This window comes from Carya illinoinensis, chromosome 15 (genome assembly GCF_018687715.1).
Source record: "Carya illinoinensis cultivar Pawnee chromosome 15, C.illinoinensisPawnee_v1, whole genome shotgun sequence".
NCBI classification, from domain to species: Eukaryota; Viridiplantae; Streptophyta; class Magnoliopsida; order Fagales; family Juglandaceae; genus Carya; species Carya illinoinensis.
The window spans coordinates 20,272,268-20,284,573 of record NC_056766.1 but is presented as its reverse complement, the minus strand read 5'-3'; the positions used below and the strand labels follow the sequence as shown (position 1 = coordinate 20,284,573).

Sequence of the window (12,306 nt, the reverse complement as noted above, 5' to 3'; positions counted from 1 at the left end):
GTGATAACTCTTTGATGGGCAAGTTGAGCTTATTCATATAGGCATGAGATATTTTATCCCCTTCACATGGAAGCCAGATCACCCTAAGCATTTATCCATCTCGATGTTGGTGAAAAATAACGTACCGTCTTCTTCCCCCGTGAATTGCCATTCTTCTGTGCTCAGTCATCTCTCTCTACGGAATTTAGCTAGCTGAGCTCAATGTGCTCATGGTCATCCCTTCCTCTGCTCTGTTTCTGCACCTAAAGATCCCTCACGCAGACCTCTCGGTTTCCCTTTCACAGTCCCTTTGCTTGGCTGTATTCCACTTATCTGAGATTGGGCAATATGAAGAAAGGCGTTGTTAGGCTACTTCTACGTGAGAGATGTTATATTTAACAGACGAAGGGCACGTTTGGCTTGCGAAATATGTATTTCCATTCCTTCTAGTTCTTATCCAGTAACCTTTACAATTTTACAATGATTCTTATATTTGACAACAATAGCAACAACTAACTACGTACAATAAGATGTAGAGTTCATATAGCAGTTTAGCGTGTCATCATCCTATGTATCACTAAACTCCCATCTGACCAGAATTCATAGAGAATGCTAGCCATGATGAACTCCTTGTCGCTTGTGTCTTCTGCACAAGATGCACTGATTCATCCACCTCGTCTGATTCATGCACGTTATTCGTGCTCGTTGAGATATCTTTCTGCAAGGGTGGCATGAGCTGCCGCGCCTAAAGGCAAAACATCTTCATCGATGATAAAATAAGGTGAGTGACCTGTGTGGGTAGAACCCAAGGTCTCATTCCTTATGCCTATGTAGAAAAAGCCAGCAGGGACCACCTGAGAGTAAAAGGAAAAGTCCTCAGCACCCATCATTGGTGGAACCACCCTGAAATTCGTTGGACCCACCAAATCAATGGCCACTTTCCTCACATGCTCGTACATTTTCTCATCATTCACGGTGGGGGGATATATAGTGGACTCGTTTTGGAAGAAATCAACCGTTCCCGAGCATCTGTAAACGCTGGCCTGTTCCACAATTACCTGTTTGTGATGATGCAGATTGATTGCTATTAGCTCAATTAGCGTTTTAAGACTTGTCAGTGAATCACTTTTCAAGAAATTATAAATAGGGTACCCAGAAAACAATTGTTGTCTTTCTGATGCCAGAAAAATGAAGAGAGGGACGGGTGGGAGGAACATGGCAGGTCCAATTTTAGAGGTACTGTAACTAATCGAAGTACTGGTTTCGAGACAAACCTCTTCTATTCTATGAAGAAGCTGGTAAAAGCTTGTGTTAGAGAAAGCCCTGAAGGTACCACCGAGGATAACAGTATCTGGGATCGTGTCAAGGTTGTCACCTCCATTAAACGATGTTACCGAGACAACCTAAGTGACAAAGATGACACATTATCACAAACTTCCCGAATTCTTAATTGCATCGCAAAATAATACGCACAAACAGACGCATGCATGTGCGCGCACACATATATACCTGCGAGTCCAGTGGATTTGCTTCGCGTGACACAATACCTTGTAAGCTGATAACTGCAGCTGAGGCTGCTAAAATGGGATCAACGGAGTGGTGGGGATCCCCAGCACTGCCTCTTCTTCCATTGATGACGGCTCTAAAAAAGCCGCAGCCGGCAAGCAAAGGACCAGGTCTTGATCCGATGATGCCCGTGGGATGCATGTGGGATACATGAACTGCGAATATGGCCTCCACATTCTCCAGAGCCCCATCTCCGATCATGCCTTTTGCACCATTCCCTGCTTCTTCTGCAGGCTGAAACAACAGCACCACTGTTCCCTATCGACGGCCGACCATACAAAAATTTCAAACTGTCGTTGTTTATTTTTTATTTTATTTTATATCTTCACGAATCTTCATTGGCAAAATTTGACATAAAGCAAACAGGAATTATCAATAAACAAAGCAAATATTGATTTTCTTTGTTTGTTTAAATTGGTTGGAATATTTCCATGTTTCAATCAATCGCTCCTGGCCTATAGAACATGACTTTGTCAATCAATAATATAACACGTTAATGAGACAATGAACAGGAATCATATTCTATTAAATACGTACGTAGCACACCCACATTGGCTCGCAATATTCTCTCTCATCCATCCAAAACAACACATGATTTTCGGTATTATGTATATTTCGAACGAGGTAGTCAGTTTCTAGCACTAGTCTGTTTAGACGTCAAATATGTAAAAAATATCAGCAGAATTTTTCAAAGGGAAATTATATTTTTTTGTACCCTTGAACTATCACCATTTTTCAATAATATATGCATGTACTCCAAAGTACTGATTTTGGTACAATTCCCACAATTTGAAGTTGCAAAACAATTATAATATTGTATAACACTCGCTATCAAAAAACTGTTTATTTTTTTATCAAAATGCGTCTATTTTTATTATAAATTGTCGTTATAATCGTAAATAATTAATCATAAATACCCATTTTTCTTATACTACCCTAATAAAATGTGCTGCACGCATTCACTTTACACTCAATATAGTAGCAAAATGAGAGGCCGGATCCCCGCTAATGGTCCCACTTGAACTACCTATTGTCTCGGTGGAAACCATATGCATACAAGAAAAGAATAAAATAATTTTGGCATCCTTGAATACATCACCCAACAAAGTAAAGAATCTATTCATCAGCAATTACAACCATCTAAAGAAAATAAGAATATTAATCGACGTTGCTACTTAATTGGCAAAAAGGAGTGATTATTGCTACAAATCAAAAGGTTCCATAAAAATTAACAAGCCAACATGATCCTTTAAGCATATTTAAAAATATAAAAAAAGTTAAGCAGCAGATATCCTGCTTAAGGACCAAGCAGTCAAGAGAGATCAATCATTCATGACTCAGTATTATTTTTTTTAAAATGTTTTAGTCACAAACAAACATATTTCACAAAAGCAAATTCATAAACTAATTAACGCATGTGATTTGACATGGTACGTGATATTCTAAATATACTTTTAATTATAAAATAAATCTAATATATCATATGAATTTATGTGAATTTATGCGATCCCTTTATATCTGTAAAATTCTTTTATTTTTTTACTAATAATATATATAATCACTTTTACGTACTTTATTACACTCTACTGATATGATTAGTTGGATTAATTTTTTTAATACATAATCAATCACATCAATAAAATGCATAAAAATATATATATAAATAATTACACATAAAATTTTTTATTTTTTTATTCATTACCACGTCCTTAATTTGTAAAATAGGTAGTAGTAGTGAGCAATCATGTGAAAGATTGAGTATTATGACCGATTATTAATATCTTTCTCTTTATCGTCTGCAATATCCAAAATTTAAATGTGATGCTAAAGGACACTCGACATATATATGTTAGGCAAAGATGCATTAATGCTCGACTACTATAAGTAAAATTCAGACACAAATTATCAAAGATGTCGAGAATTTAATAATTATTCCAAGTTGACATGACCACTTGACAAGGAATTTCATCCCACTATTGTATTAAACACTCATGTCCACGGCCAGGCAAATGTGAATCTTAACATTAAATACAATCGAGTCCAGATGTTTTAAATTTTTTTCTAAAATATTTAGACTAAAAATTACAGTAATTCTATGTATAATTATAAAGTACGTAAATACCATATAATCAATTTATAAAAGAGTAAGGTATATTGTTTAAAAATTAATTTTTTTTATAAGTTTCATATTTTATTTAATTTTTTTAAAACGATTATACGATGATTATATAATTTATGATTACAAATTTTTTTTATAAAAATTAAAAATAAAAATAAAACAAAACAAAAAATATAAAAAATTGAACAAATTAGAGCTTGTCGGGACATTTACATATGTTGCCATAAGTGTGATCATGACCAAGAGTAAGTACTGATGCCCATGTTAGTTGGAAAATAACACGTGTTGCATATATATACGAGATTGGCAAAAACATATTCAATTCATTACTGTCCCATACAGCTAACACATCATTGTGCACGTTTTCGGGATCCATTAATCTTGTCCACACAAATTTTACCCTAGTGCACCAACCGATCGACCCCATAACAATTATTATTGAACTTTACAAAATCAAAATATTACTTACCTACCATTTTACAATCTAACCAAAATGAAAAATAAGAAAACAAACTGTAAACATCAAATCAGTAACTTATAATTTAGCCTCGAGTTAAACCTAAAAATCAAGTTAAAAGATTTAAAAAAAAAAAATAGGACAAGTTGATTTAAACTCTTAAAAAAAAAAGACTTCGCAAAACAAGTTAGATTCATTCATTTTAAAAAAATAAACATCTATATAATGTGGAGACTTTCCACAAACCCCGACACACAAGACCTCTACACAAAAACTCACCACAAGCTCTCTAGAAAGGCTCTTCATAGAAACTCTCTATGCCAAACTCTACCACACATAACGACTCCAAATGATCTTTCACAAATTCCTCAATTATATTGTGAGATGTATGAGCCATGAGAAATTGTAAAATCACTTATGGTAGTAGATTTCACTCCAAAACAACCACTAAGCATAAGCTTTTATGTCGAACCACTTAAATCCATGTGTCTCTCTTTATTTATTTGTATTTGTTTATTTACTATTTATTTTATGGATGAAAGCAAAGAACACCATACCGAAGCCCAAATTATCATCGTTGGCCAGGATTATTCTTTCCTCCCTTTTGAGCTGGTGTGCAAATCAATGTATTAACAGTTGACAGCGTTTGTGGAATCGATTAACCTTCTGCACCAGAAGTGGAAGAAGGATATTCTCCATCTCATGACATCTTCTACAAAAGTTTAGATAAGTTTTTTCACTTTTTACTTGCTAATTTTATTTTACGAACACATGCAAAGAAGAAGGAAAAGATGACATGGGCATGAAGGATGCATGGTTTGTGCTGTGCATGTAAGACATGAACTGAGCACATTGGATGTGAATTGTGCACATGACACGTACTGTTATCTTTCGATTTTAATATGTTATTGTTCCATTTATTTTGTTTAATATGTTATTGTTCCATTTATTTTGTTAACCCTATAAAAAAAAGAAACAAAAAAGAGATCAATAAACTAGTGGAGTGCATGCATGGCCATACGGGTGCATGTTAGTTGATTCATTTGTAGGGCCAACCGCCTCCATGCATAGCACAGCTCAGGTCCGAGTACGAGGACAGACAACTTCCACTATCGATTCCTTGATGCGGTGGCACACTGTCCGTGTTGTGCACACAATGCGTGTAAAGGAAGCATGCTAACATGCATGTTGCGTATTTGCGAGCCAAGCCTTCGTGAGCTGGCGAGGCGACCATCCATTGCCTCCTGACCCAATGGCATTTTCTATTGCCATTGAGGTAGTCCTCAGCCACAAAAGTCTAACCTGATGGTTTTCATCGCCATACGCAGTTCTACGAAGGAGCATTGCTGCCAACCACCTTTGTCCATGACATGGCCCAAATTCGGCCACCAAGACGGGCGGTCAGATAGGGCTTGCTGCCGGCAATGAAGTCATTGGCAACGATAGCCCCTTTCAACTCATCGGCATTCCCTACAACCCGCTACACTTGTGGCAGGCAACAAGCACATCGCAAGAGTTATGTTCTCGTAGGCAACTACACGGTAGCATGAGCACCCACATTCCCACCATTAGAAGCCATAGAGAGAAATGGAAATGAATTTCCACAAAGGCGCGGAACAATGCCAGAAATATGAGCATTTCCATAGTCCCCGCCACCCCAGTGGTAACAATGACCTCACACCTAAAGGAACACGGCCTTTAGCAGTTAGTGATACTCCCACTGAGCTTGCCACCCTTGTGGCGGACAACTAGAACATAGCACCTCCAACGGGCAATGAGCATGCAGTACGTTCAGGTTTCACATTAGGGTGACCAAGGTTCCACACCACAAAGCTCCTTGCCACCCTCATTGACTTTGACACACTGGACTATGAAGAATTTCCATGCCCATGGAGAACTTCCTCGCCCGCAAGTTCTCGTCGCCCATGACCGAGTATGCGTAGTGCCAACCATTTGGACCATTAGTGTTTTCTATCGCCATGGACTCCAAGCGAGTAACAAATGTACAACTTTCACTACATAAAAAAAATCTATTAGCAACAAACAATTCTGGTTGTGAAAATGGAAAGCATGTGCAAAAATTGCTCTAGTTTGTCTCTCTCAAACTTACTATTTGAATTTCATTTTTCTACTAATAAATTTGATTTTTTTGGAGATTTTCTCCACTAAAACTCCTCAAGGTTCCACGAGAATCTGAGTGGCAATACGCTTGGAAAATATATTTCACAGGAAATTGCTTGTGTGACACAAAACACCCTCTACAAAGCCCTCTTGAGTGTCGTGCAAGTATCTTAATTTGTTTACATTAGAATAGACCACTCAGTATCACGGGCATCCTGAGTCTTCATCAATACCAAAGCATGGCTACCCAAGGGGATCACCTGTGTGTCATAAGCCTTCACCACACTCTAGAGGAATGACTCAGGTTTATAAATCTGAAACTTATAATTTGTATTACACTAACCAATTTGATATTTAGTGAAAACCTCTCAGGGTGGTCCTACTCAGCCTCCCGCCACAACAATGCAATCAAGTATCCCCCAAAAACTCGAGGTACCCAAGAAAAAAGGTGCAGAGGTCAACAGACCACATAACTCTTAAACACCAACGACAAGTACAAAAACTTACGATGCCCAGGAAAAAGGTTTCATAGGTCAATAGACCACGCAACCCATAAATACCAATGACGAGTTCAAAGACTCGTGGTGCCCAGGAAAAAGGGTACAGAGGTCAACAAACCACCCGACCCTTAAATACCGATAACGAGTACAAAGACTCATAGTGCCAAGGAAATATGGCATGAAAGTCAACAGACTACGTAACCCTTAAATACTAATGACGAGTCCAAATACTTGAGGTGCCTATGAAAAATGGTAAGGTCAATGACCACCTAACACCTCGCTGAAAGTCAACAAGCAAGATAAATCATCAGACTGTCTGACCTCCCTCATGACAAGCCAACAAGCAGGAAAGGTCAAGGACCGCCTAACCTCCCAGCACCTAACATGCAGGCAACTCTCTGGACTACCGAACCCTTTTCACCTATATAGCAATACAAGCACAACATTTTCTTCGGCAAATAACAAGTGTTTACACTCCTACCACAACCATCGCTAGTGAGTTACCTTTAGGAACAAGCCTACGAGCTCTAGAACTGCCTTGCACGGGTTTCCTTCAGGAACGAGTCGACGGGCTTGGCAACTATCTAAGATGGACCCAGGGAGTCAATAGGCTTCTTGACCACTTAAGCGTGGGTTACTACAAAGAAACTCCAACACCAACAACAAAACGAAAACACTAACAACAATTTACACCAAAGGGCAGAAAACCCACTACTACGAACAATAACAAAAACGATTACAAAAATATACATAAAAAACCAATCATGGAAATATGAACTCTTCGCCGACAATAAATAATCATTCATGGCAAACATCCACACAAATAAAGAAATCCAAAATTGAGCTCCACACTCGCATCTAATGCGGTCGAGTACATCTCTTACCCAAGCAGAGCTCTGTGCTTGCACCTAATGTGGTCAAGTGTATCTCCCGCTTATCTCTCCAAGTTGAGCTCTTCACCACTTAACACAAAACAGATAGAAAACCTAGGATCAAATAGGAAATCAGAGAACAATTTTTAAAATTTATTGTCCAGATTATTGACTTAAAGATTCTCAAGACCTTTTTGTTCAACAAATTGCCCTTAAAAATCGTGGGAATCTATAGGAATCAAATTAGCCGCCTATAATTTAGCCTTGAAATAAGGCTGGAAATCAAGTAAAGAGATAAAACTAAGAAAATATAGGACAAGTTGACTTAGACTCCCTAAAAGAAAGACACTCAGACTTTTAAAAGAAAAAGGTTTCGCAAAGCAAGTTAGACTCAATAACTCCAAATAAATAGACCTCTATATAATGTGGAGACTATCCACAAACCCCAACACACAAGAACTCTCCACAAGCTCTCTAGAGAGGCTCTCCACAGAAGCTCCTTACGCCGAACTTCACTACACATAGCAACTCCAAAGGATTTTTCTTAAATTCCTCCATTATATTGAGATGTGTGAGCCATGAGAAATTGTAAAATCACCCATTATAATAGATTCCACCCTAAAATAACTTATGGATATAGGCTTTTATGCCAAACCACTTAAATCCTTATGTCTCTCTTTATTTATTTTTATTTATTTGTTTATTTTTTATTTTATGGATGAAAGTGAAGAATATCATATTAAAGCCTAAATCATCGTTGTGGGCTAGAAATAATTCTTTCCTCCCTTCCTAACTGTAAATTAAGGCATTAACACAAACAATTTTTTTTTCATTCTAAAAAGGGAGTTGGAATATGGAGACTTGACTTCGATACATATCTTATCAGAGAAATTAAGGCAAAGATATACTATCGGACCCAAGCCATTGACACAAATGCATGGGTAAAATTTAAAAACCAAAGTGAAGTTCAAACGACCAGAGAGTAAGGAATATATAATAGATCAGTAACACAAATGAATGAACCGAGGTCAAACCTTCAAAAGATGTTGGCGACTCTTCAAGATCTTGGCAGCGCCAAGAAGCATGGCAACGTGAGCATCATGCCCACAAGCGTGCATTTTCCCCGCAACTTTGCTTTTGTGCTCCCATTCAACCGCTTCCTGCCGCAACATATTTATAGTTCTGCCTTTAATTAGGATCATAAAATGTTGTTTATCGTTCTTTATAGTCCACATGCAACTGTATAAAGCCCAATGTTAAAAAGTAAGAAATTATTAAAGTCACAAAAAATTTTTATAAAACTAAATTTATAATTTAATATGATATATTAGATTTAAAATGATTTTATAATCTAATATATTATTTTATATTATAATAATTTATGAATTTAATTTTATAAAATTTGTTAAAAATATTTTTAAAAAAACACTAAAAAAAATTCAAATTTTTTTTTTTATCATTAAGCCCTTCTAAGCCGCCACGCTAGTACAACTTTTGTTTTTGGGATCTGAACTGTCCTTTAATCGATTTCACATGTCAACACGAATATATAGACATATATAACTAATATAAGTACAACTTTTGCATTCGGATTTCAAGCATCTCACAATCTATTACGTGCAACATGGGTAAATGCAAAATTCACATGCATGTGACTCTGAACATTATACTTATATATACCTGACGACAACAGACCCGAGATCCTACTCCAGTACAACAGTTTTAAAATACAAAAAGCAAAACCAAAATTGAAAAAAGCCGCCATGAATGATGGTACAACTTTTGATTCGGAATCTGAACTATCCCATATATAATTTCTATTTCGCATGAGATGGGATATTTCGTATGTCGAAACTGTACATATGTATCTGATGAAAGTACCGGACGGAGAGCTCACTCACTCCATGACAGCATAAACAAGGAAAACCCAATATATATTAGGAATGAATCCTGCAATCTATAGTTATTTTTATATATTTTTTTTCGTATTTTATTAATATAAATTAATTAAATCAGTTATTTTATATTAAAAAAAATGATATAATTAATTAAATTAATAAAATATATAATGAATATATAAAAATAACTCAATATAAAATTTTTTATTATGAATTTATAATTTACCAGATCAAAATCTAATTCGTGTGGCCTCTTAGGTATTACATCAAAATGATTGTACGCTTAAAATCACCAAGTAAAAAAAAAGCCAAAACTAAATGAACATAATAACAAAAACAATAATAATAATTGTAGAAAAATGTTGGACATCTTGGAGCTTCTATTAATTTTCCTCCACAATGAACCTAAAGAATCAGAGCCAAAAAGAAAACAATATACGTATATATACATATATAAAGGAAGGGACCTGAATTGGGAGTGCATCCATGTCAGCTCTGATTGCCACAAACGGCGGAGCGCCGGAGCCGATCCAAGCCCGAATACCAGTCTTGGCCAAAGGGTACTTGTAGCTAACCTCCATGCTATCCAACTCCTCTCGGATCAACTTGCTGGTCTCGAACTCTTCGAAAGCAAGCTCCGGGTTTTCATGAATCCTCCTCCTTAGGCTTCTGATCCACTCCGCGGTCTCCGGTCTCCTTGCGTAACCTAAAACCGCCTCAGCGCATGCTTTGGCGCCCCAAACCGCGCAGTCGGGAGTCGAGACGGGTATAGAGTCGGCCGTGGATGATGGGACGGTCCGGTTTTTTATCGCTACGGAAGACTTGGGACAGAGAAGGCAGCTCGGGTCGAGGAACGGCCGCTCTTCGTCGGCGGTCGTTATCGGCTTGGCGAATGGGATTATGGATTTAGAAAAAAGCGTAGAGATGGAGAGTAGCACAAGAAATCTCTGAAAATCCATGTGAGTGAGAGAGAGAGTTGCAGAAGAAGATCAGGCAGAGCAGAGCAGAGCAGAAAGAGTGAGAGAAAGAGAGAGAGGAGGAAGAAGAAAGTGGTGAGCAGAGCAGAAAGAGAGAGAGAAGGAGAGAGAAGAGGAAGAAGCAAGTGGTGAGGTGAGCGGTGAACTTGAGCACGTGGAGATAACAGAAGCAAGAGAACAGTATGTGCACGTGGGGAATATGCAGAGTAGGATAGGGATTAGGGGAGTTGATTAAGAATAAATCTTCTCAACCCCAACCCCAACCCCAACATCCCACTTCTTTTTTATTTTTTAATATTTTTTTAATATTTTTTTTTGAATTTATTTTTTTTAAATTAATTTAATTATTTTATTTATTATTTATATATTAAATAATAAATAATAAATAAAATAATAAAAATTAAAAAATAAGTGGAGTGTTGGAGAGTTGGGGGTTGTGTAGCATGACTCGTTGATTAAGGCGCAGTGGGAGTTGATTAAGGCGATGGTAGCCCCGGCCCCCATGGCCCCCTCCAACCACTACTTGGCCTATTGGCACTACACTACACTTTATTCAATTTTTCTTTTAGCCCAAAAGTCTTTTATATGAGTAAAAATTTTATGTATAATTATTTTTATTTATTTAATTAATATAAAATAAATATTTTAATCAATTATAAAGTATATAAAATATATATATAAATAATTATATGTAACTAAATTACCTAACTCTTTCATTAAATTATTCTACGACAGTGCAGATCTTTTTAATTTAAATATTAAGATTTAATTTATAAATTTTAAATTTATAAATTTATTTTTTTAAATCAAATGATCTCATTTAAATATTTTATTATATATATTTTACACACCGTCTTAAAAATAATTTTTACTATTTTTATTTTATTCTTAGAAGTTTTTTAATTTTATTATTTCTATTGCTTGACTTGACGTTGTTATTAATGTCTGTCCCCTAAATCTTCGTTAACTAATTATTCAAAGCACTTTGTGAATTGTGTCACGTCACGTGTTCGTTTTGGATACATCCCCGCCAAGTGTACGTACAGGATCGTAACCAGATAGCAGCTCCTTTACTTGAGGTTTGCTTGCACGCTTGCTATTGCGGAGGAAAATTATACTATATAACTGTGGATTATGCAACTGACTTTTTAAAAAGAATAAATCTTCCTAACCCCCCAACCCCTCAACACCCCACCTCTTTTTTATTTTTTAATATTTTTTTAATATTTTTTTTGAATTTATTTTTTTTAAATTAATTTAATTATTTTATTTATTATTTATATATTAAATAATAAATAAAAAATAAAATAATAAAAATTAAAAAATAAGTGGAGTATTGGGAGGTTGAGGGGTTGTGTAGCATAACTCTTTTAAAAAAGTAACGAAGTTCATTATTAAAGTATTACTTTTATCGTATTAGTGTCGTATTCACTTAATTTTTTTAAATAAGTATATAATATTTACATATTTTATAATTTATTAAAAATAATATTTATAATCTTATAGTAGGTAAGTCTCGTATATTCTCTTTGAGAAAATATATAGTTTGCCATTAAAATGAATCTATAAAATAATATGGATTGTAAAAATAGTGTACTGAGCATACATATTTTTAAACTGTATCTAATATTATTCGTATATAAAAATAAATTTATAAAATGATGTGATTTTATGTGATCTATTTAATTTATTTTATGATAAAAATAATTTTATAATCTAATATATTATATCAAATTATATTAATTTATAAATTTATTTTTATATAATGTATTTAGGGGTGAAAACCGACCTCATCGGCGCGGTTTTTGGCTAAAACC

At 35.5% G+C, this 12,306-nt stretch overlaps 1 protein-coding gene across 1 annotated transcript; it reads right to left on the bottom strand.

Moving 5' to 3' along the window:
• Positions 1-399: 399 nt before the first annotated feature.
• LOC122297809 (IAA-amino acid hydrolase ILR1-like 6) lies at positions 400-10,620 on the bottom strand. Its single transcript, XM_043108000.1, has 5 exons — positions 9,980-10,620; positions 8,649-8,774; positions 1,489-1,803; positions 1,254-1,382; positions 400-1,037 (listed from the first exon to the last, which is right to left on the bottom strand). The coding sequence occupies exons 1-5, from the start codon at positions 10,469-10,471 to the stop codon at positions 672-674; spliced, it is 1,428 nt and encodes a 475-aa protein (XP_042963934.1). The 5' UTR covers positions 10,472-10,620; the 3' UTR covers positions 400-671.
• Positions 10,621-12,306: the final 1,686 nt, after the last annotated feature.